We start from the raw sequence: 25666 nt of genomic DNA, 5'->3' as shown, positions 1-25666 counted from the left end.
GAGTAAAGAACAGATGCATGGTAACAGTTTAGACTCAGAAATTCTTCATATATTTCTGTCCTTTCAAATATTACAAATAACTTACTATCCTTCTTTTTTCTTGGTATCCTGTGAATACCAACTGCCTCTCCCATGGCATTTTTCTTCCTGGTTTTTGGTTGAACCTTCATGAAGTAGAAGCTGTAAATATTGCACAGTACATTAGGATGGAAGACTAGAAAAGGGACAGGCACCTGCAGGGTGATTTTTCAGTCCAAAGAAAAGCTCTTCATTTTTTCTGCTAATTCCTGTCTCATTTCTATATGCTTTTTCAAGTTGTGAACTTCATGGGGCAGGTTAATGTCCCACACTGACACGCAGGACTGTAATTCTGGAAAACAAATACAATGGAAAACTGTTACAGAAACAACTTATTGCATGATTATAATTGGTTTTGCTTATGTGCTTATGTTTTAATTACTTGTAAATTGCCTCAATGAAGCTTGATGCTTAGGACCTGGAAGACAATTTATATGACACTTTATGTGTGAGGTAATGCAGTCATGGGTTACAAGCTGTTTGTACTTGCACAATGATTTGGATTCTAGTTCCTCAACTTAGAGTATACCATTTAAAGGCATTTGAAAAACTATTTTTTGTGCCTGTAGGCCACAAGGTACTGACCTGAACTACAGCTAATCATAGAATCACAGAATAGTTAGGGTTGGAAAGGACCTTAAGATCATTCAGTTCCAACCCCCCTGCCATGGACAGGGACACCTCACACTAAACCATATCACCCAAGGCTCTGTCCAACCTGGCCTTGAACACTTCCAGGGATGGAGCATTCACAGTTTTCCTGGGCAACCCCTTCCAGTGCCTCACCACCCTGACAGGAAAGAACTTCTTCCTTACATCCAATCTAAACTTCCCCTGTTTAAGTTTGAACCCATTACCCCTTGTCGTGTAACTACAGTCCCTAATGAACAGTCCTTCCCCAGCATCCCTATAGGCCCCCTTCAGATACTGGAAGGCTGCTATGAGGTCTCCACGCAGCCTTCTCTTCTCCAGGCTGAACAGCCCCAACTTTCTCAGTCTGTCTTCATATGGGAGGTGCTCCAGTCCCCTGATCATCCTCATGGCCCTCCTCTGGACTTTTCCCAACAGTTCCATGTCCTTTTTACATTGAGTACACCAGAACTGCACACAATACTCCAGGTGAGGTCTCACAAGAGCAGAGTAGAGGGGCAGGACCACCTAATGCTAGTACTGAACTGCCTGCATTAAATTTATTCTCCATTTTCCTGAGCAAATACACCCTAAATGCTTACAAGACTCAAAACACGTTCACTGTAAACTAAAAATGAAAACTGATTTCATAAGGTAGTGAGTATCCTAGGAGAAGGTCACTTCTTCAATTTCCCTTCATGCAAACAGCTCTTTATTCATGGAGAATTCACATTGCTTTTAGTGGAATAAGGATAATTGAGAATACTTGCATGAGTTAGTGCTCACAAACCAAGCCCCCAAGGCTTCTGTGAGTCTCTATTTTCTCTCTGTATAATTAATGGCACTCACAAATACAATCAAAAGACTAAAAAGGAAATAGGCACTCTTATGGTAATAATCAGGAATATCAGAATATAAAAAACACTGCTGTAGGTTTGATTCATATTTTACTCCAAACTGTCAGCTCATCTACACTTGCCACCCTTAACTTCATACTGTCATTGCCATGTTTTTAGGAGCCACAGGGATAAGATCAAGGTGAAGAAGGGCATTGATCAGAACAACAACTGTAACTATTCTTAGGAAACCCCAAAAGACAGAGATTTTCTATCTATCTTCCATTTCCAGCACTTTGCTACCCTAATTGTCAGGAAGCTTTTGCTGATGTCTGACCTAAATCTCCCTTGTTGTAATAGAAACTGGTTAGACCTTATCCTACCCACAGGGAATTTGTAGAAGTTTTTATTCCCTTCCTCTTTATTTACGTATTTGAAGCCTATTATTATGTCCTCTCTAAGATTTATACATATCAAACAGCTTAACCTCCTGCAACATTCTCTTGCAGGTTGCATTTCTCTTCTCTGGACTATTCCTAATAATCTGGATCATCCAGCAATGATCCAAACAGATATGCTCCTCGAGTAGAGGCCACAGCAGCATCCACCCGGGTGTAACAATTGCCTCATGTCTTACAGACACCACATTTTTTGGTGTCTGCCTCTTCTGCAGCAACGTGGTTGACTCATGTTCAGCCTGTGATCAATCATAACCCTTTTTTATGCAACACTGCTGTTCCTCATGTTGGTACAACGGATCATTCCTAATTAAGTAAAAGGGCTTGTCCTCACTGGATTGTATCCTATTTCCTTCCAGACCACTTGTTCTATTTGTCAAGATTATTTTGAACTCTAATCCTCCTCTCCAGTGTGATTGTGGCTTTGTCTTAGCTGAGAATTGTCTGCAAACCTGAAAAGCACATTGACTGTGTCTTCATTCACATCATTCATGAAAACACTTAGGATTCCTGACCTAGCACAGACCCCTCTGGAAATCCATTTGATACATTCTCTGATTAGACAATGACATTTACTCTCCAAGTACAGTTTTCCAGCAAATTATGTTATATACTTTAACTAGTGGCTTCCTCTGCTCCATTTTTGAAAGTTACTGTTAGTTTGTATGGAGCCCAGAAATGCAAAAGACAACAAAAACTAATAATAATGTTTCAATAAAATTACATCAAATGATGATCATCAACTCTCCACTCCCAGTGGGCAATCAAGCATAATAGTGTCTACTCCTCTAATAATACAAATTAATAAAACACAGCTCAGGTACCTTTGTGGTATTTGTTGTCTTCGGTATCATGTTTATAGCAATATCCCAAAACCAGGACTGCGTTCTTGAGACTCCCTTTTTCAAAGAAACAAAACATCAAATTTTCATTTAAATGGGAACTTTGTAATTTAAGGACAGAAAGAGTAGACAACATCATGCCACTAAGAGGACAGAAAGCAGAGTTCAGTCAACTGGACCCTTTATTCAAAATCATTAACCATGAAAACCTCAGACATGAAAACAATATAGTTCATGTCTCCATTTAATGTAGGGGCAAAGGCATAAGCACTGGATCAGCCGGCCAGCCTGTTGAACAAGCCTGAGAACAAAGCACCCTATTATATACCACAAGCAGAGGTAGTAGAGTCACAGGAAACAGATGTCACAGCAAAGGGAGAGGCTGCAAATGAAGTCCCAGTGCACAGCAGAGACAGAAAGTGCCTGTAATCAGTTTGGTTATGAAAAAAGAACAATGAAATATGATACAAACTAATTAAAAGTGTTCTGATCTAACTATGGCATGTAGCTGGAGAGTTAGCATGGCAGGAGAAATAAGGGACGGATTATAGGAAGGTGCCTACTGAATAATGCAAAAAAGACTAGGAAGACAGGAGTGGTTGGATCACAGAGGGCTAAGTGGAATGTGCCAGTGTGTCAGTATCAAATTCCTGCTTATTCCCAACATGATTTGTTTATAAATGTCTTGCAAGATAGATGGAAGCTGTTACAAGTTCTCCTGCCACAGCAGCTCCCTGTCCTATTGGCAGCATGTGGAGGGCAGTCAGCCTTTGGCTTTACGCTAGTAGAGGAATATAGGACCCAGCCTACATACCTGTGTCACGGATCAGGCCAGGGAAGGAACAGGCTCCTGCCTGTGCCCCACACCTCTTTGTACATGAAGTCTTACACACTTCCCCAGAGGAAAGATGAGGAGGTTCTCTGGGGTATAAATAGACTGGAGTATGGCTTATCAGGAATGCCACAGCCTTGGAAGTTTTGTGTGACTACACTGCAGTGTGACCCTCACAATATGTTCCTTCTGGATCAGCAGATGATTTTAGTGGGTCCCCCAGGCCCTCTGCAAGGTAGAGAGAGATTTTCCCTGCCCTGTGGAGATCTGCAGTATATTCTCCTTAGATACTGATTTAATTTTGCATATGGTAGATGAGGGCTGTTGGGAACCACGTATGTCTTCCATGCTCAGAATTTTCATAACTTACTGAAATTTTTCCTGCAACCAGTCCTATCCATACTCCTTATAAAAGTGACTGGAACTGAAATATAATGTATCTTATTCAGATTAGGGTCCTTTCTTACTACATAAATCATTCTTTATGGTAAGGCTGATGTCTACTATAAGCCAACGTGTTAGGTGAGAGAATGAGAAAAAGACATTAGATTTTCACACTCGTATGTGAACTAAGATAAAATTGATGTCTCAAAGTCTGGCAATCTCTTCTCCCTGAAATATTTACATCTGATCGACATTCTATATTTTAACCTTAAATGAAACTATTTAATGGAAAAGTATTTCCTTCTATTTTCTCACATTTTCCACAAGTAATGCGTTATTATCAAGAATTGCTCAGCAGCCTCAGTGCCATTTTCACTGATTCTGTGAAAAATCACTGCAGGAACAAAGTCCTTGAATTTAGGAAAAAACCTCAACCCTTGCAAAATAATTGCTGGGAAGAGATGATCAAAAGAAAAAAGTCCCCATCAAACTGCATGTATCAGTCTTACCTGATGTTGTTGAGATTTGTGCAACTGCAGCTGAACTCCTTCTCCTGAAGTATTAACTTTGCTATACATAAAATTTTGATTAAAAATATTGGGGCAACTAGAAACAAATGCTGTGAGACTCAAGGCTTTTTAAATCACACTGTATTATTCTGTAGGACACACTTTCCCTACCAGTGACAGTAAGAAGGGAGGCAGAAATTTTCATAGTAACTATTCCTTACAAAATGCTAAAAATGAAATGTCTCTTTATAGCACTGATACTGGAGCTATCAGGACTAGGAAGGACCAAAAATGCTGTGCTAGCGTATATCTGGACTTTAAAGCTCACTCTCTTAACAGCTGAGGACTGAACAGACTCTACAAACTTGCTGTCACAGGCAAAGGCAAATCAGAGGAAGGTCGAGTTTTTTTGTCTCATACCAGTGTCAGCACTATGAGCTAACTGTAGTCTATGGATATTTTTGCTGCCAGAAAGGAAAAAACAGCCCCCAAATGAAGTCCATTATGGCAATGAGAAAACAGCCTGCAACTGTGAAGTTTCCTAGCAGGATCACAACATGTTTCTGAGACCACAACAGCAGCTTCGGAGTTTTTTTTTGACACTAAATCACACAGGCAAGTGAAGCCCAGAGTTTTATTCAAAACACAGTGGAAGGCAATGGGAATCCATATGTGCCACAGAGTACTTTCTGAAGTAATGTATTTTGAGTGTACCCACCACTGCAGTACAATGAACTCGACCTGGTATGGCCTTTATTACTTTTGGAAGAGATGCAGGAAAGTGTACAGGTGAAGGAAGTTACAACAGCCAAAAATTCCCCATACTCAACCACGCTCCTCTGGCTGTTTGTAATCACCACTGAAAACCCACAACCACCCTCTGCCTACAGCAGCTCAAAACAACTGGCGACAGGAACAGCAAATACGTACAAGTCTGAGCGCAAGTGTGTAGCACTTCCCCGGCTTTGTTGTGATCTGCTGTGACCCAAACATAAAAGAACCATTCCAGAATAAGGATGGGAGAAAAAAACTGGGTAAGAAGCAATCAAGGGAAAATTATTAAAACCTAACAAGCTCCACAGAGAGAAAAGCCAGAAGCATAAAACTTAAGATGGAAGAAGAACACAGGCAGACACAGATGGAGACAGAAACTATCAGAACGTAGTGACAGCTGTGCTGAAGCGTGGCACAAGAACACAGTGAAGGTGAGGTGTGTTCATGTACTGATAAGTGACAAGCCAGGGAAGAGCTGTTTACGTGGGCACAGGTATGACCAGCCTGCTGGTACTTACCAAACACTGTAGTGTCTGACAGTGACTGAAGATGACAGCAGTAGAATAGAATGAATGAACACAACATGGAAAATGCTAATCTGTTCCAGAATCCCATGTCAAAAAGCACACAGAATCCTGAACTTGGCACTGATTTTTAAAGTACACATCATTTGATGGTTTTACTTACCTAGCTGAGCTGTTATCATGACTCTAACAGAATCACAAAAGTTGTCTATAACTCGCACAGGACGACGTGTTGATATATCAAGCAGCAAGATATGTCCTCCTCCTGTCCCTATCCACAGTGCAGTATTTTTCTGCAGGCAAATTGTCTTCACTCTCCCAGAATAAGCCAATTTATGTTTTGATTCTGTACTTAACTTTTCCATTTTGTCCCTATGAGTATGGAAAGAATTTGTATTAAAATCCAGTGGCACACAATTCCACAACTGCTAAAATGACTCAATACCAGCCTGTTAAACAATCATCCATCAATGCTAATCAGTTGATTGACTTGAAACAAACTGGGATGAAAGCTAGTGGACTTATAAGAGCTAGCTGGTCTGCTTCAAAAGACCTTTAAGTAGGAGGCAGGTATTCTCTGCTCTCTGCCAGTCTGCAGGAGGGTCACTGCAAAGTGGGAGGAGCACACCTAGAGCTGGTCCTGATCTCACCATAAGAATCAAACGCATGTGGCACAATAAGGGAGAGGAACAATTTAAATGCAAATGAAAATCACCAACACTGTTAATTAAACTCTGATCTCCTACTGAATCTGTGCACTAGAGAAAGAAGACACATTCAGGGGATGCAGGCAGTAACTGGATGCAAAAGCATTAGTACCTGAAGGACAGCAAAATTTTCTTCTTTCTCTAGCAGACTTACATGAATCTTCTTGATATCATAGAAAAATTGTGAAATATATTAAGGGTCTTAAGAAATTAAGGTTCTGCATCAAACATGGTGAAGTTCTCAGCCAAAAGAGAGGAAAACAATTCCACATTTACCAAAACAACAGGCCAAATTCCTTACCTCCAGCAGGTTAAGTTAATATGTTAGAGAAGGCAATGTGATACTCAGCTTTCTTTGCATCTGTCTGTACTGGGATGGTGTTACTTTTTTCTTACTAGCTGGTACATCAATCTGAGATGAAACACTTACTTAAGAAAATGTGCACAGTCAATTAGTTCAGAAAGCTTTTCTGTCTTCTTATCCCAGATTTCCACAAAATGGCTGTTTTTCTTTGCCAGGTAGATGGATTTGTCTATTGCTATTGAAATAATGTTTGCATCACTGTAAGCATTATGACAGAACCTAGAAGAGAGAATTCCCAGTTAGATACAGAGAAAATATCTAATTAACTCCTATGAGTGGGGTTAGCTTCCCTCTAACTGTTACAGAATACTCAACGTTAGAACTAAACTGGACTTGGATACAACTGAAAGGGTTTGCTATGATCTTCCTATAGATTGACATAGACTCTCACAGTAATGGAGGTTTTGCCCATGTGAGAATTATATCAAACTCTCCAAAAACTTCAGTCTCTAATTTCTAAATAATGAGAAGTCAGCAATCATGCATGATTTAACTATATAGAGCAAAGTTATGCATGCATATCATGCTGACAAACATATAAAGACAAATATTATTCTCAGTATGTGTGTATGATTCTAAATAATGTAGACTGGACCTGCACAAATGCAACTGCAGGAGAAAAACTGATCAGTGGGATTTATACATTTTCTGAATAGATAATAACTTCATAAATCCTTTATATAGTAAAAATGTATATCCCTTGTTTAAAACCAGCAATGAACACTTTAAACACTACTCACTGATCTTATTTTAATGCACACTGTATTCCATCTGTATTACGGAAGGAAAAGAATAGAAACAAGAGAACTCAAAGAACAAGCTACAGAACAAGACATCATTACATCAAAAGTACTGCCAGAAATCTTCAATAAAACAAGAGCCAAGTAACATCACTTATATAAATAAACTTACAGTTGACTTGTCTTTGTTTCAATGAGCTTTTGAACAGAGAAATCACTAGATAAGGCAATGATCTTTGTTCCACAGCCTCCCCAGATTATGTTTTTTTCAGATAAGCATGAGGATTCATTCAAGCACATCAGGGGTGTGCTAACATTTCCTATAGTTAGTATCTTCAGAGGTGTAGCACCCTTACACTACAAGAAAAAATACACTTTCCGTTAGAAACAAGGAATATACAGGCACTCAGGAACTGTTAAAACAAGGCCACACAGCCTGCTGAAGCAAATTTAAACAGACAGTTTTTCTGAACCATTATGGTATTTTTCCAGAATGTTGGAGATTGAAAAGCACCATCGTGTAATTATAGATGTCCCATAGAAAACAGACTGTGCACGTGGAAACAGGACAACTTGGATTGATACTTTCTGCAACCCCTGATACACTCCAAGAACTGGATGGCAAGTCACATCTGTACTCTGCAGACGTCCCACACTGAACCATATTCTAGTTCTGCAGTGCATTGCAACTCCATAACTGCTCTAAAGTGCATATGGTCAGGAGACAGCTCTCAGGAATCAGCTGATACAAATAGCTCCCCAGCATTCATCTGTTCTGTGCACAGAACTCTGACCTACAAAATATCTAAACAATATTGTCTTTTTGAAGATACCCTACAAAAAATTAGTGTGAACAAAAAGAAAAAAGGTCTGTAACAGCAATAAATAAAGGAGATAGAACCATTGGGATATTCTTAATAACAACCATTAACGTCACTCTCTACTCAGTTTGCCAGGCCTTTCAAAGGCCTATAATAAGAAATGATTGTGCCTCTGAACTCTGTTGTTAAAATAGATACTGTAAAACACACATGCAGTTTGTCTAAGAATGAAGTAGAAATTAGTTTTAGTTTTAGAGAAGCAATTAAAAATAAGCTAAATGAAATAAAGCTACTATTATTTACTGCTTTACATTTCAGTTACAGTATTTTGTAGAACAGACAGGTAAGAACAAGTCTACCTTTACTGCTCTGTCTTCGAAAACTGCCAGTCTGCCATCAGCTGTGCCTACCAAGAAGAAATTCTTCTGTTTGCTGAAATAAAATAAAGAATGAATTCTAAAAATGCCTTTACCAGGTAAGAAAATATTAAATGAGCAGCCTCTGGTGTTTCAAGAGTTTCACTAAACAACTAAACACAAAAAGCAAATACAACTACTTGTCGTCAGGAATGTAGTCTCCAGATACACTAGGTGTAAAATTAAGTGGAAATACAGGCAAAATAAGCAGTTGTCTGAGCAAAACTTCCCAAGTGCACTGGTGTCATTTCCTGAGCATCTCTGTTTAGTCCTATTTTCTAAATGCAACCCAAAATATTTAAAATTCATTTATACCTTTGCTTTGACAGAGAATTACAGTATAAACAAGTGATGGAATCTGACATTTTCTGCAGACGATGCCTTCTTGTTTCATCTTCTGTGTTAACTGCCCACAGAGAGCCAGACTGGGTTCCTGCTACAATCCAGTTCTCTTTCTCAGTAGGAAGGGTCACTAAGGCCAAACTTAAAATTTTGCTATCTGCCATATCCTGAGTCAGAAAAGAAAAACAACCTGGTTATGATTTCAGTAAGGGTAAATGCTAGTAAATTGCTCATAATGAAAATGAACTTCTTGGACCATGAAGGGTTAGGCCTTGGACCCCTGGACCCTTGGACTGAAAGGCCTATCTTCCCCATTCAGAAATCTAATTTTCTATTAGCAGAATACATCTTCAGCTGTGCCATCTATCTTCAAAGTGCTGGGAAACACCCCTCAAATATTACACAGGAAAATCTCTAAGCTGAATGCTGAAATGCTATTCTAGTGAAGGTCTCAAAGCCATCAGAGAATTAAGCAAATGGAAATGCACTGCAATATATGCTCAGTTTAATTGCTAACAATAAAAGTACTGGTCTAATATTTATTTTTCTCATATTACTTTTAGCAAAATAAGCCATGTAATTTATACCAAAGCTACCAATTCAAATGTATCATGGTCAACAGATGGAAATATAACTTCAATAACTTTGATGATGAGTCATACTCAGTTCTGGCACACACATTCATCATAGCATATCAAGCCTGGTTAAAACCTTTTTCCTTTTCTGAAGGCACAGGACTGAGATGAACAAAAATCAAATGAAAAGAGCTAAGGATATCACCCAAAGTGGCACAAGGAGATGGCATCCATGGGAAGACAGGAATCCTTAAGAGAGACAGGAATCTTTAAGAGACTATCTGGATTGTTAAGTGAGGTAGAGATACGAAAGGCTGTGTGACTACTACTCCTTGTTCTAGCCTTCATGCTAGAAATAGCTTCCATCTGAGTGGAAGAAAGGAAGCCAGGAAGACAGCATTATGAGAAAGTTCCATCTGGATGGCAGGAAAAGAAGAAAAAGCGGCTGCATTTTTGCTTCATTTCATGGGTACAGTGATGACTCACTTATGATCAGTCTTTCTTCTCACAAAGCTTAGAAGTAATATCCTGCTGTTAAAATGCAATTAATTCTTCTGAAATACATCTGGGTGCCAAAAATTCAGAATAAATGGCAACTTTCCTACATACCTCACAAGTATGTCCATCCGTATTTAGGTTAATAAATGAAAGTTGTGCTTTTTCTGTGTTCCCATTGCCTATCCAGACTCCTGCCTTCTTGCAGCTTTGATTGGCAGCAACCATGCACTCTGCTGTAGCCGTGCTGGGTATTGAAACATACCTCATCAAACATATAAGCTCTGCAGAATTCAGGATCTCATAAACCTACAAAGAAAGGCACAGCATGCACATGGTACTGACTTGCACAGTGATAATTAACAAGCAATGGGGAACAATGTTTTATGAAATATGAACACAGTGTCTCAGCAGGTCTGCTCATTTTGTCAATGAGCAATCTTTGTGCACTGAGAAACTTGACACTGACTCCCATTTTTCTGTTAGCATTTCAGGAAGTCAGTGGGGTTAAGGCACATGTGAAAATTTCACCCATTTCAAAGAGCAACGCAACGTGTGATAACAGACACACCAAAGTAGGTTTCACATCCACGCTTGCTGTTCCTCCTCTCACATGCATGAATGGCACAGGCTAACTGCACTGATACTATAACAAAGTCTTTTTTGCATAGCCCTAGTAAAGGCCATGAAGTAATCTGAATCCTGTGTCCCTGCAATCACTACACAGCAACACAGGGAAAAAACAGCAGGCTAGAATAAATGGTTGCTAGGTTTGAATGGAACTTTTTATGCTGGATGGCAAGAGCAGGCAGTATTTCATGGCTGCTGCAGTTCCAGGAAAGAAGAAAATAAAATATCCTGTGCCTCTTACTAACTTAAATGTTCAATTCCTTTTAGAAAGCACAACAACTTTGTGGTACCATGTATTATACGTATATACAAATACAAATTCATATACAAAGTAATACCTGGGAAGATGTTGGTCGCTCCTGAGGGTTTTCCTTCAAACACTTTTTAATTAAATTCTCAACTTTAGGCCAGGGAGCACAGCCATATTCTTTTACAGGATCTAAAATGTGAAATTAGATAACTTCTTAACCGGCCTTTACCACAGTTCAGAACGGAGAGTTCTGAATAAATTTCTTCTTATTTTGAGATATCATCTAAGTTCTCACAGAGCTGCTCTTAGAAATATCATACTCTAAAAATGTAAAGCTAAAATGTCAGCATGAACAGCTTGGAATTTCTCATCCACCATTAAATGTTAGAGCATAAAATGCTAGAGCTAGAGTCCTTTTCATTAAGAGGAGTTAAAGCAAATGGATTTTGCTTTAACTTCTTCTTTGCTCTTCCTATACCTGGGACTGAGTCACAGATGTGTGCGAGTTGTGTTTTGATTAAGGCTGACCATTCAAAGGCTTGTCATTTCAGTCTGTAGTCTTTTCAGTTCCTGTGGAATTTAATATGGATATGGAATACAGATGAACTTCCAATAAAATATATAGCAATTTAGATAAACAATTCCATATAGTATTTATGTGATATGGACGTTTAAAAACCACTCGGGCTTTGAATATGTACCTTATAACTATAGTGATGACCCCTTTAAGAACAAAACAAGAAATCTGAAAAGAGCCTTTCACAAGCACATGTAGCGACAGGACAAAGGGGATGGATCTAAACTCACAGAGGGGAGATTTAGATTAGATATTAGGTTATCATATCAGTTCATGATAATTGACAGCAGATATTCCAGTCCTACATTAGACAGAGGTAACATCAGTGATAAAATATCTGCAAACGAACATATTCAGTTCAGCACATGACAGACACTGTTTACTTGTGAGCTCAGCCAGAACCCTTTTTGGTGGAAATATATAAATGATGAGCATGTGCACAGATGGAATTCTATCTCCAGAAACTAATATTTCATAGGGCTTATAATACAGAAAACAGCCAAAGGGACAGCTGCATTCAAGAGATACTGAGCCAACAGTTCTGGGGATGGCCTCTTGAAGGTTTAAACTCTCTGAGCCATGAATTGGATAATTCTCCTTAAGGAGTAGAAAATGTATGAACTCTCTGTCTCTCCTAATGGAGAAGCCTTGCCATATTGAGTGGCAGAGTTGCTGCCCTTTCCCAGATGGAGTTTCCAGTCTTTAAGAATCTTTCATGGTACACCCATTATTGCAGGGCAGTAAGAACATCACATATAAAGAATGTAGTACTATAAAATTTCAACAGCTCTTTACACAGATATTATCAAATTCTGAGTCATATTTTTTGTCCAGCTTGCCTATACCACATCCAGCCCGATAGCTTCTTCAACCTTCCTTCCAGCAGCCAACAAATACATATTACAAAGCAGATGAAATTATGAAGAATGTTATGTAGCTGGGCATGCACTTCACACTCTCGATAAGTTATAAGGGAATTCCTGTTTAAATAGGAATTCTGCTGCTTTTTTAAGTGGCACCTTTTTTTTTTTAATTTAAATAAGATTTCAAGAGGTTTTTAAAAGATTTCAAGATTTGCAGCTTCTCAGTAATGGCTCTTTTAATGTAATGTATCATGATTGAAGAACAGAAGTGGAGCTCTGTTTATCTTAGTGCATGACATGCATTACCACAATAATATGTGTGAAATCCAGACACGGTATTAGAAAGCACCTTTAGCAGTACATGATACACATTACCACGGTAATACGTGTGAAGTCCAGACATGGTATTAGAAGGTACCTTCAGCAACATCTGTTTTATCTAGATCTGGATAAAGTCCCACATACACAAACCCTCTGTTTCTTTCCAAAGTGAAGCAGATAGATCCCTTGAAATGGCAATGAAATTTTGACCAACATGATGTTCAGTAGATGCCTATTTCTCCTTATTTCAAGACCATATGAAACTAGGAGAAGCTTTAAAAAATTACTATTATTTATCTTCCTCTGATCACTGTCAGATACAACATAAAACATGAGAGGTGTTATTTTTGGAGGAGGCAGCACAAATGGTCCACTTTCATTTTAAAATTGTAAGAAAGAAGGCATACCTGGTAACTTTCCTTGTATGGCTATTTCATCAAATTCATTTGGAAACTTCAAGCCTTCCATTATTCTACCTCCTCCTGTTAAAATGTCATAAAGCAGCAAGCCAAATGAATAAATATCAGCTTGCTGATTGTAAATAACATTTCCTCTGGCAACCTCCGGTGCTCGAAATCCTGCAAATAAGTCATTCATTAATAGTTATGATTCATACCCAGATGAAGCCATCTTTATCCTTTTAAGAGCAAATGCTTATTGATGAAAATGTCACAGGAAGTAAACCAAAAAAGGCTCACTATTTCTGGGCTGGCAATAGCTTGCATGTGGCAGACCTCCCAAAAAAATCAGCAATCAGTACAAAGGAAGGGGACAGTACATCAGTTATAGAGGTCCCGCACCATTATATATGAAATAATTCATTTATCAATGAATACTGAAAATGAAGGGCAAGTCTGCAGTCTTTACTGAAGGCCTAACATTTAATACTTGAAGTCACACCTTCATGCTCAGTTTCTAAGACCTAAAGGCACTTTTCAAAGTCATTGAATTGTTCAGTGCTTTAAAATGGATGTTAATATGTTTTCTCTAAAGTCCGGGAACAGTGCAGATATTTACTGCCTTTAAATACCCATCTATTACTGAAAAACAGAACACCAAACAAGTTTAGCAGTACAACTTCAATATCGCAATAACTACCCTAAAACAAAACAGTAAAAATTATAATGGGTGCATGTAATTTAATCTGCTCTCCTCCTTGATTCTTCTAAAAGGGGTTAAAACATGAATAGGAAGTAGGGTTGAGAAGAAGTAAAAATCTGGCATCACAACGTGTAATATAATTAGGATTTCATTTTGTGATTGACTTCTTACAGACTACATAAAAAACGTATTAGCTATTTTTGGACATAATGCACTGTAAACCAAAGCATTTTTCCATACCTGGTGTGCCTTCAGAAGTTTTTATTCCCATTCGGCAACAATACTGGGCAATGCCATAGTCAGCTATTTTTGCAATAACAGCTGAATTGGGATACAGAGTAAAGAGCAACACATTGTGAGGCTTTAAATCACGGTAGATGATCATTGCTGAATGCAGGTACCTGTTAGCCAAAATAGTATTTATTGAAAACATTCATAATTCAGAGATGCATCTATACAAGCACATTGAGTGGATCATTCCCAAAACAGTAAATCATGCTTTCAAATGTTAAATATTGTCTTTAAAAATGTCAAATGTCCCCAACATGACACCACCATACTGGATATTGACTTTAGAATTGTTAGAATTACTATTTACTGTACATAAACACTGCAGCACTTTAGTACCAAGTGCTATCTGAAGCATCACTGGCAGTTTGAAAACCGAATCTTAGAAATTTAAGCTTCATTGGTCCCTAAGCTCCTTTTGCAGGTTTTATCATTTTACAGTCACACTTCTACAGCTCCTGAGGACATTCACGGACTTTCAGAACCCTAACAATACACTGAATTAACTTCTTTGACATTTTAATAAGAAACCAATGGCCACATACAAATTTCACCCAGAGCTCTTGCTATTTCTCTGCTTACATGAGAGCCACTTGTTAGCAGAAAATCACAGGTAGTAAAATTTTGTTATCTATCAGCTAATCAATCATTAAAAATGAAAGCATTTGCCTGGCCCAGGGAACATTTTGCTTGAGATGAGATATCAGAAAAGAGAAGATTTTCATTTGCACTATATCCTACTTGCAGCTGTACCCTGTCTTTAGAGCAAAGTAGATATCACGTTTACCTTAAGCCATCAGCTACATGTAGGGCTATCCTGTGCTGAAGTGTTCTAGTTAAACTTGCATTGTCCTGTTGAAGCAAACGATCAAGAGATCCTTTAAGGGCTAATTCCATCACCAGCATCCGGGGACGGATTGCGGCAGCCAGCAGAGACACTAAACTGGGGTGATGGAGGTGACAAAGCACTGCAAGCTCCTGTAAATTGTAAAATCAGATGAAATACTGTAAATAGCATAACCTCTGTAGTTCCGAAGTAAACTCAGAAATGTTTTGGAGTGAAGCCTTGAGCTTTTTAAATTCTTCACTAGGGTTGCTATTCTAAGAGTGGCACTACAGGAAAAAAAGGCAGTATTTCTTACTTGTCTTAGAAGCCTGAGGGAAGTATGTTTATTGAAAATCTTTACAGCAACCTCTTCTCCACCATAGGATGCACGGTATACAGATCCAAACCCACCATCACCTTTCCAACGATAAAATTGAAAAGAATATTAAAACCAAAGGGATATCAACCATTTATCAAAAAAATAGCTGAAAAGTCCAATTTTAAAATGGTGGATCATCTACTGTGTTAAGGTTCATGATCAGTAATTCAAACACATAAAATCCAGTGTCCTAGCATACAAGTTAATGGAAAATCAAAACTTCATAACCCCAAATTCAGAATACTTTAAAAAATACATTTCCATAGAAAACAAATCTCTATTTTTTTCTTCCATATGTTGCAGAACTGACTTCAACCGATTTGTTTACATCAGCTCTGTAAAAAAGACGCTACAAAATAATGCCTACCCAAGAGAAATTCAGGAGCTTCATCAAATTCCAGATCATCATTGTTCAACATAATATTTCTAGGCAAATCAGCCAGTACCAGATCAGGAGCAATCTGAGCTATTGGAATGGTATGTCTTGGTTCATCTGGATTTACCAAAAGGTCACCTAAGAGAAACAAATAAGACAGAAAAAAGAAGAAAAACGATAGTCATTATTCAAAAGGCATTGAAAGGTACATGTATCTCTGTGAGTGCACATGATTACCTAAACAGAAGTGCTACATGAGTACCTAAATAGAAATCTTTATGAGTTCCTAACTAGAAATCCTTATGTGTGTGTACATATGTGTATGCACACACACTCATAAACATACATACATGCATATACAACTAATTAACGTTGCCATTCAACTTAATGTATCTCACATGTTTAAGTATTTTCAAGATTCTGTATATGTACAAATCAAATGTGATAGCAACTGTGGCTATGTAACAACACCAAACTAACCAAGAGGTTATTTTTCTGTTTATAAAAAGAAACAATTCTGTTAGCTTGTAGAATGTAGAATGAACATAGCTTTTAAAATTTCTGTTGTATATGGTCCTACCAAAAGATCTAGTATCAGCTTTACTACATGCTGGATTGAGTTCCATGAATGAAGTTGCATTATCAGCATCACGATAAACTATTACTACCATTTATACATAACTACACAAAGTAGCTGCAATCTGTCCCATATTATACACATATACAGACAGCTCTTACGTAAAGAATGAGTTGCTTTTAACTTTTACTGTTAGTTATTTTTTACAGAAATTAAACATTTAAAAATAACATGAATTACCCAGATGTTATAAAAAGCTGATGCATATAATATTTATCTACATACAGATGTACCTCTTGTATGCCTAAATGGCATAAATATATACCTTCTTCAGCCTTTTTAAGTAAGTCGTCAAGAAGGATTTTTTGGTGTTCTTCACCATCCTGAAAGCTGTACAGGGCCCATTTCTTCAACAGTGTTTCCCCTTCACCACATACATCTATATCCAGCAAACCTGGAAACCATTCTTCCATAAGAGAATCTATGTGATCCACAACTTGCCCCAGAAGGATGCATCCTTGAAGAAACCAGAAGAGGGAAACTACAATCGCAATCTGCCATACTTGCAATTGCAAAGCTAAACTCAACATCCCAAAGGCAAAAGCACAACAAACCAAATGCCAAGGTGCACTCAAACTGGAGCAAAAATCAGGCTCAGGAATAATTAACCTTTTCTGCAAGAAGGTGCTGTAATCTTCAAAAAACTGTCTGGGTTGTTGTCAAATATTGCTGATTCCACCAGGCAATAGGCTTCAGGAGACCAGTTCAAGTAAATGCCTTGTCTCCAATACATTCTGTTAGGACGAAGAGCTCGCTCTAGAAAATACAAAATTAGATTAAAAATCTGATCTCCAATATGAATGTAATGTTTTTAAATGTATGGAAAATGTATGGCACTTTGAATATTTAATTATAATAAATATGACTATTTAGTGGGTAGGTTTATGCCTACCCAACTAAAGAACAAAATAAAGGCTACAACTTTGCAATGAGAATAGCCCTACAAAAGCTGAATACAATTTTCGCCTCTTGCAAACTGCAATAAAGATCGGGCATTATCTGTTCCTGGGTATTTTTAAGTTACAAAAATGACCACTGCGTTTTCTCATGTTTGTGAAGTGGCCATAAATTAGCCAAAATAAACAACATAGCTTTAATATGCAGGTGTTGGCATTTGTGTTCAATGAATTCATGCTCACTATTGCTTTTGAAGGTAAAGATTTGTACCTCTTCCTGACAGCATGTAAGGTGATACTTCAAGCAACCTGTTGATCAGCCTGGACCAAAATCCCATAGGAAAGTATGGCATCTCATAAAGCCTGATGATAATTTCTGAATTTTCACAGTGGGGAAGCTCTATAACAGGTCTGTGATCAGACAAACTGAAAGAATAAATATTAGACATTATTTAATGCTGCTCTTTATCAAAACTGACTGATGCCATACAGTATTTATTACATAAAACATTATTTATTAATGAATGATCAATTCAAATGATCAGGGAGCAGACAGGTAGTGTGTTTGCTTATTCCGCTCGCTTGTGGTAAAGTGAAGTTCTGCTGTAATTTAATCCCAACAGAACCTCAATCACTGGATATTGAATGTACATGTGAAAAAAAACTCAGACACATATGAGGCAGGTAAAATGTTCAGGTAAAATCTTCCTCTGCCAGGACTTCAAAGAACATAGAAACTCTGATGAGTGCAACCATGCAACACTCTCCACTAGGCAACATAAGCATTCTTAAACATATTAAGAAATCTGTAATTGAGGCAGAGGAACTGTGTTACCTGCTTCAGATAAAGCAAAAGGACCTCATTTAAATCCATGACACTTCTTTGTCACCACATATAATGACAAAACTGTTTGGAGGAGATACTGCCTCTGAGAACTTGACTGTGGTTCTCACTCCAAGCAAATAGGCTATAGAAATTCATGGTTAGTTTTTGTACTGCAATAAGTATCTGTAATACTGGCACACTGCAATGTAAAGGTAAATTATAATCCTCCTGCTGCATGGTAAAAGAAGTATTATCCTTACAACATAAATCATTTTATCATTTCTAGGTTCCATTTACCCACCATGCTAATAGGATGTAAGCTTTATGTGGTACAAGATCATCTTAAAATGTCTCTGAAAGCATTTACTAAAATTTAGTGTATGAAGTATATTATCATGCTTTCATATACCAAAATTGCTTTAGTGATCAGTTAAACTAGTTAACCTGATGGGAATGTTTCATTTGGATTGATCTTTATGGCTGCCATTTGTGGGTTTAGCTCTTTGCTTACCTGCTTGGGATTAGTAGTTGATCCTCTCCTAACGGCAAAGCAATCTGGAACTTTTCCAGAAGCTTAAAGTACTGTGACATGTAGATCTTGGGAAACTTGCTCTTCTTTAAAAGGAATTTTTCCACATCTGAACGCTTTACAATTCCTTTAGGGTATTTAGAAAAGCCTTCCACTTTCACTGTCAGAATCTTTCGAAAAAGTAAAACAATTTCAGCTGTTCAGTCATCATTAGATTGCATATTCCTGATGAACTTTGATCCCTGAAGTATTTAGTAGGCTAATACTTAGGGGGGAAAATGGACTCCATTTCACAGTGAAAATGAACATTTTCATAATGCTACCCAGCAAGAAGACAGCAGTGAAAAATATTAAAGCTGTCCAAACCTCTTGTGTGCTACCATTCTTCAGTAGCTTTCACTGTGTGTTGGGACCTTCTAGGTCTTTTCTCATTCTTAATTGCACCAGTTTTAAAGGCTCAAACTTATATTTTGTCATCCCATTTCCTGCACTGAATGAAAGGTAAAGTTTCAGAGGTTAGGAAATCTGAATATACATCACTGGTGTTTCTAGATCAACATTTCACTGATGATTTCTCTTAAACAGTCAGTCTGCTACTCTCCCATCCCAAGATGTGAATCCACCACTCCCTTTTGCCATCAGTAAGCACACAATGATCCTTTTCCCCCCATTGTTAACTGCTTTAATCCAAAGCTCCAGCTTTCATTGCAATTTATCACAACATATTACAGCATTACTTTGCATCCATGGGGTTTTTCTATTCTACATCTATTCTCGTGTCCAGTGCAGTTTAAATGATACTGGACATTACAGCATAAGAACAGAGCACTGCTGAGACAGGCAACTGTCTTGAAAGCAAAAGAAACAGAAAGAGCTAGGTAAACCAACCTGGGTCCTGAGAAAATTCTAGGTAATGAAATAGTAAACAAATGGTGAAGAAGAATCATGGATAAGTTACAGTGGTTTCAGACGGGAAAAGGTTCTACAAATGTAGATGAAAAAAGCAATCAGGGTCTAACCTGTGCCATGATTTTACACAGCCACTTGGGATCTACGAAATACAGATCTCTCAGCTGTAGTGCTGGGTCTTGAAAATGGAGGAGTACACCTGCACAAAGAACGTTGTATTTAGTAATGCATTTCTCAAGCTCCATGTTAAGCACAGTAAATACCCCACTCTGGGCTGTTTTTCTTACCTGACATAAGCAGTTTGAATAATAAATACAGCTACTGAATTTATGTCAATATTTCAGGACAGCAGAACACAATCATGGTTTGTTCAGCTTTACCTGACATCCTGTTACATTTGTGATCTGACTTGATTTTCTTTCCAAGCAACTTGTTTTTTGGTTTATTATTTAATCTAATGCAGTCTGTAAAGCACTGAGATAAGCTGAAACATATATTCAGCTAATCAGTATTCTATTCAAGCATTCAAGCTATTACAGCAATTGCAACTTTCTTCAGAAACTGTGCTAAATGGCAGGTATAATGTTTTCAAGGAGGGGTAAGATATAAACTGTTACAGTAGTAATCCTTTGTATCTTGGAATTCCTTTGTGACATAGTAACCTGGATTATCAAACTAAAGTTACCCAAGCCTAAGCATTTCAGCTTAACACCGTGGCAAACTTTTGTGAGATTTAGAAACACATACTGGTTGGTCTGCTGCAGTTTTGCAAGAAAGTGCTAACAAACATACCTGAAGAGAATATTTTACCTGATTCATTCAGAAAGTGAATTGCGTGAGGGAGTTCATTTTCATCCAGTTGTAACTGGCTTTCTTGTACCAGTTCCAGTAGGCGTTTCTGATCAATCACAGGAAATTCAACTGGGACATTTTTACGTTCCAGCAAAATTCTCTTCTCCAGCTCCAGGTAGCTGTCAGGAATTAGCTGACCAACCACTGGTTGATCTCTGATCTGCATAATTAGGAATAATAATCTTAAATGTATATTCATTTATTCATGTGAAATTTATTGAATAAGATGACTTCTGAAAGGTAGATGTCACTGATTTTTCTTCCAGAATTTTAACATGAACATTCTTCTAAAAAGGAATACTCAAAGAAGAAAACATTTCCGTATTTCCATGAAAAATGATGTCTTCTTAGAAGACACAATTTCAAAGAGAAAGCTTTGATTTGAAGTAAAAGGAAAATATTTTCTGTACGAACAGATGATATTATACACCTCAGGTGAGCACAAGAACAGAGGTAAATGAATAAAGTTTATACCTCTTGTAATCTGTAATCTTTCTAGACATGTCTTCAGATAAACTGGGGGAGAAAGGGTAGTAGCTTAATTACAAGTCTCCATTGCTGATAGTCAGTGGACAAGAGGAGAGGAAGAAATAAATGTAGCCAGGTTAGTGACACTTAAGAGGAAACAGCCCCATGCTTTCCCCTGTTTCCTGAGCCTGTGTTCCTTCCTGAAGACATTGTTTCTATTTATGGCCCTAGTGCTTGAAAACAGAACTTAGCTGAGATTTTTACTAAGTTGATTTTTCTGGTAGAAAATGAAATTAAAACAAACCTGGTGGTTTTCCTTCATTATTTTGCTGTGTGTAACATTTTCTATAAGGCAAGTTGAGTTTGCTATCACACTAAAACTGTATTTAATTATGTGTTAATTCACGTTAAATCCTGAACTAATGCTAAGATGTTTTTAACATTATCAACAGGATGCAGCTCACCTTGAAGTGAAGACTCTCCTTTATTATGATTTTCCGAAGCCTGATAATGGAATCAGATTCTTCAGTAGCATTCACAAAGTGATAATCTTGGATTGCTGGGAAGCCACGCTTATTCAACAGCTCTCTAGTAATTTTACTCATGCAGGCCTTACGTTGCATTTCATCAGAAACATCCAAATGAGTGCCAACAAGAATGACGGGGGATGTTGAAGCTCGAGCCTGTTAGTAAGATCCAGACAGCTGATGTTATTATTTCATATCCACACCAAATATGAGCAATTTAGTCAAAACACTGAATACAATGAAAAAAGCAACTGTTTATTCCCCTTTAAATATAACTCTTTTAAATAAGTTTGAAATCTGAAATACTATTTCATGTCTTTATTCAGAGTAAGTTTAAACTGCAATCCTATAAAATAGCTTTGACTTGATAAGGTAGTAAAAATGCATTAGCCTATAAATACAAAACACGATTTTTAACATACAGAGGTGAGTTTATTTTAAAATAGAAATATCAAAAAACCTGCTTTTTCTAAAAAGCAGCGTAGATCTGTGTTTCATACTTGGCAAATTAATAACATTGCCAGTAAATTAGAGGGACAACTGCATTTTTCATTAAAAATGACCAACAAAATGGAAAGCAAAGTGTAATCTGCTAGTTGTCATTGGAACAGTGCAGCAATGACACATTTGCAAGCACTGTATATCAGAGAACACATCAGAAATGGGCTTCATCAACAGTAAACAGACTATAACCCTCTGTCCAGTATCACTGCTCAAGGTGGAAAGAGTGAAAAAGACAAGCTTAACAAACAGAATCAGTATATAAAATCTTCATGTAATAGCACTGCTCACCATTGGCTAACCATTATACAAAAGGAAAAGACAAGGAATGCTCACTCACCGTGCGGTGATTTCATCAAATGAAAATAAAATAGTGAAATAAAAATATAGGTAAGCAGATCCTTAGACCAGTATTCCTATCATAGTCCTGGAATCACTCCTGTTAACAACAGGAAGCTAAGCATACACTTAACATCATGATTTCAAACCTGCATCTACTCAGTTTTAAATTACTAAAATTCTGATTTCCACAAAATTTACAATGGCATAAAAGAAAAAGTGGGTTTAACTACTCATCCCTTTAACACTATCCCTTTCTTCTTTTTATCAGTCAATTTCACATATTGCCACAATATGTAAACTATTCTTTCGCACATCACTCTCTACCGTTGGAAGTACAAACTGATGCTGATCATATTTTGAATATGTATTTCAGCTCTTGTTTCATCTTACTGTTTTTATTTACTGAAGAGCTTCTTTCCTTTTTCCCTGTCTAAAAATATTTGTGGTTTATTTGCTGCTCACCAGCAGCTCCCTAGAATGTGAAATTCCATTCTGTATGTATCTATGGCTTACCTTGATGTTAAAAAGCCACGGCTTCATAGCATCTATCGCTGCATGTCCTTTGCTGAGATCATAAACAGCAAGATATAAAGCTCTTTGGGTCATAAAATGTGGATGGGTACTGTAGAACTCTTCTTGTCCTAATGACAAAAAAATTTCCACTGTTTAGTACTTCCCTCAATGAAGATCTTCAAGTCACAAAAAGGCAGCAGAACACTTAGATAACTAAGCCACAAACAAAATCAATGTTTACAGAAAATCATCTAAATTGAGAGGAAACCTATAAGAACTACGAATTTTAGGTAGGTACTGTGTGGTGGCTTAATGACTGAAGTGTAGTGTTCAAACACGTAAGCTAGTTTTAAGCCAAGAAGTGTAAGATTTAACAACTGGATAAACATGTTTGCTACAAACACAACTTGAAAGCTCATGATTCTTTTAAAATTTCAATATTGAATTTCTCCCTCACTCCTTCCGACCCCTCCTTCTTCCCTTCCTTGCTCTTATCCTTTCAGCAACGTTAAAATAAGACTCCCAAGCTCACATCATTAAGCACTTCAAATCACAGTTAAAGCTGGACATTCAGCTTGAATTATGCTCTTCTGTGCTTATCCATTGCGACATAGACTGTATTTAAATGATCACAGACCTATGTTTAGAAGCAACTCTTCTATAGGCTAAAGTGCCCCTGAATTTTACAAGTGCTTCTGGAGTAGCCCATATTTAGAAAGATTTCGAAAACCCCAAAGTTCAAAGTCTCCTAAGTGCTTTGTTTACTGGGACATTGAAAAACAGTGATGCTGTAGAGCCTAGACAGAGTCAGAGTATAGAAGAGAGAAAAAGAGTTGAAAGATGATTCTGCTGGTGATTACAGTTTCTCGCTATTCTGAAGTAACAGTTCTAAAGTGCTATGGTCAAAACAAGTGGTCAGACCACATCTGATGATGAGAAATTTCTGAGGCTTTCTATTAAATTTGAGGGATACATAGTTTACAGAATTCACTAATTTATAGGTAGTCACTTGACTTTTGGTGTAAGCTTGCATAATTCTACTATCCACAACTCAAAATTTCACACGCCTACTCCAAGAATAAGTAATGCATTAATGTATTAGAAAAGACAACAGGAAATGACAATAAGCTCTTCAGATACCTCCAAAATCCCACACATTTAAGATAAGATCTTTCTTCAATTTGCCTTTCCCTTGAATGATCCAGTCCTCTACATCAATGCCTACTGTAGCTTTTGAAGAGCCCAATTCTGTTCGTTTGCATTTCATTAATTGTTGTAGCAGGGTAGTTTTCCCACTGCCGGTGTTTCCAACAATCATGAGCTTCATTCTGTTATAAGGTACAGCCTTCTTCAGTCGTTGTTGAAGAAATCTGGCATAAAAAAGTTTGCAGAACTCACAGCAGTTTGTAATAAAGAAAAATACCAACAGCACTCAAGACCAAGGAAAAAACCTAAACTCATACCATTTTCTTTATATTTTCAATATCTTTTTGATATCACTGGAATTTTAACAATCTATTCTAATTTCTGATTTGAAAGTTAAAGCTTAATTCAGAATATGCCTTTTTTTGTTTTGTAATTACCCAGAAAATGTGCTCTGTGCACTTGGGAACACAAGAAACATATTCAAAATAATTGGTAAGCACCATTTATTGCATGGTTTATAGAAGCATAAAATTCAAGAAGTAATACAGAAATTACTAGAATCTGTTTTTTGTATGTGAGTTCATATGATCTGATATCTTCCATAAAGTAGCATACTGGAGTTTGTTAAGACAAGCCAACATGTCTTTTTAAGAGGATATGTTGTTTTCTTAATGCTTACTGCATATCCCAAGAAAGCAACATGAGGATATTCAAGAACAATAAGGCCACAAACCTGATAATGTCTCTGGCTTTGTATCCCACATGTTTGAAATCTAAATTAAGATGGAGTCCTTCTAAAGGAAGATCCCAGATTTTGGACAGTTTTCCCATTTCATCAGGAAAGAACCTCAAATCGGGATTATGACTTACATCCAGAGAAGTCAAGTTTTCTAGGAAGCCAATCTGAGGAGGAATCTAAATAAAAAAACATTTATCGGGTAAATAACATTACAAAAACCAGTATGAGCATGAACATTAAATATTTAGCAGAATTCGGTATTACTTTTACCACTGTATTTTTAGCTTTTTTTTTTATCAACGGGCCTGATTTCACATACTAATAGACAAAGGACCTCAAAATGAGTTCATCGTACAAACTGATTATATGATTAACATTCATACAGAAAAGCTTAATAAAATATGGTGATTTTCATTCAAAGGAAATAGTATTTGCATTTACATATTTTTACTAAGGATTTATGGTGGTATGAGAGGTGACATAAAAATCAAAGAAACATTGAAAAACTATTTCATTTTCTTTAGATTGAATCTTATACTCTACCTCCTTTAACTTGTTGTGGGATAGATGTAGCTTTTCTAGCCTTGACCATGCACATGCCTTTTCACTCAAGTCCAAGATGTTGATTTGGTTATGATTAAATAACAGCTCTCTTAAGTTTAATGATTTCCAGTGCACTGGTCCAGGCAGGCTTATGATCTTGTTTTGGCTTAAATCTACCGATCGCAAACTAAAAACATGAAAAATAAAAAAAAAGAGACGTTAGGAAATGAAAACAATAAAACTGAGATTTGTATTGGAACTGAATGACTAGTTTGCTGATGACACCAAGCTGTGTCGTTC

General features: G+C 37.3%; 1 protein-coding gene across 4 annotated transcripts in view; it reads right to left on the bottom strand.

The window, feature by feature from the left end:
- LRRK2 (leucine rich repeat kinase 2) overlaps positions 1 to 25666 on the bottom strand; it is a 67782-nt gene continuing 42116 nt past the window's right edge. For 3 of the 4 annotated variants that reach the window (XM_061366239.1, XM_061366240.1, XM_061366242.1), the window contains 25 exons: positions 25367 to 25553; positions 24818 to 24999; positions 24079 to 24308; positions 22939 to 23066; positions 21520 to 21738; positions 20546 to 20747; positions 19846 to 19934; positions 18809 to 18996; positions 17743 to 17897; positions 17185 to 17331; positions 16841 to 17032; positions 15930 to 16076; positions 15500 to 15600; positions 15145 to 15335; positions 14310 to 14470; positions 13376 to 13546; positions 11296 to 11396; positions 10442 to 10636; positions 9231 to 9424; positions 8859 to 8931; positions 7851 to 8035; positions 7005 to 7157; positions 6031 to 6239; positions 2827 to 2901; positions 1 to 370 (listed from right to left, as the gene is read on the bottom strand). In XM_061366239.1, coding sequence (XP_061222223.1) covers positions 249 to 370; positions 2827 to 2901; positions 6031 to 6239; positions 7005 to 7157; positions 7851 to 8035; positions 8859 to 8931; positions 9231 to 9424; positions 10442 to 10636; positions 11296 to 11396; positions 13376 to 13546; positions 14310 to 14470; positions 15145 to 15335; positions 15500 to 15600; positions 15930 to 16076; positions 16841 to 17032; positions 17185 to 17331; positions 17743 to 17897; positions 18809 to 18996; positions 19846 to 19934; positions 20546 to 20747; positions 21520 to 21738; positions 22939 to 23066; positions 24079 to 24308; positions 24818 to 24999; positions 25367 to 25553 — 3997 coding nt within the window. In that variant the 3' untranslated portion in view covers positions 1 to 248. The remainder of the gene's footprint in view (positions 371 to 2826; positions 2902 to 6030; positions 6240 to 7004; positions 7158 to 7850; positions 8036 to 8858; positions 8932 to 9230; positions 9425 to 10441; positions 10637 to 11295; positions 11397 to 13375; positions 13547 to 14309; positions 14471 to 15144; positions 15336 to 15499; positions 15601 to 15929; positions 16077 to 16840; positions 17033 to 17184; positions 17332 to 17742; positions 17898 to 18808; positions 18997 to 19845; positions 19935 to 20545; positions 20748 to 21519; positions 21739 to 22938; positions 23067 to 24078; positions 24309 to 24817; positions 25000 to 25366; positions 25554 to 25666) is intronic. The other variant, XM_061366241.1, reaches the window with a different exon arrangement.

The sequence above is a fragment of the Neopsephotus bourkii genome, unplaced genomic scaffold (genome assembly GCF_033783945.1).
Source record: "Neopsephotus bourkii isolate Nb327-2 ecotype Australia unplaced genomic scaffold, CSIRO-AGI_Nbou_v1 NB_1328, whole genome shotgun sequence".
Lineage (NCBI taxonomy): Eukaryota > Metazoa > Chordata > Aves > Psittaciformes > Psittacidae > Neopsephotus > Neopsephotus bourkii.
This window is presented reverse-complemented; position numbering and strand designations above follow the sequence as displayed.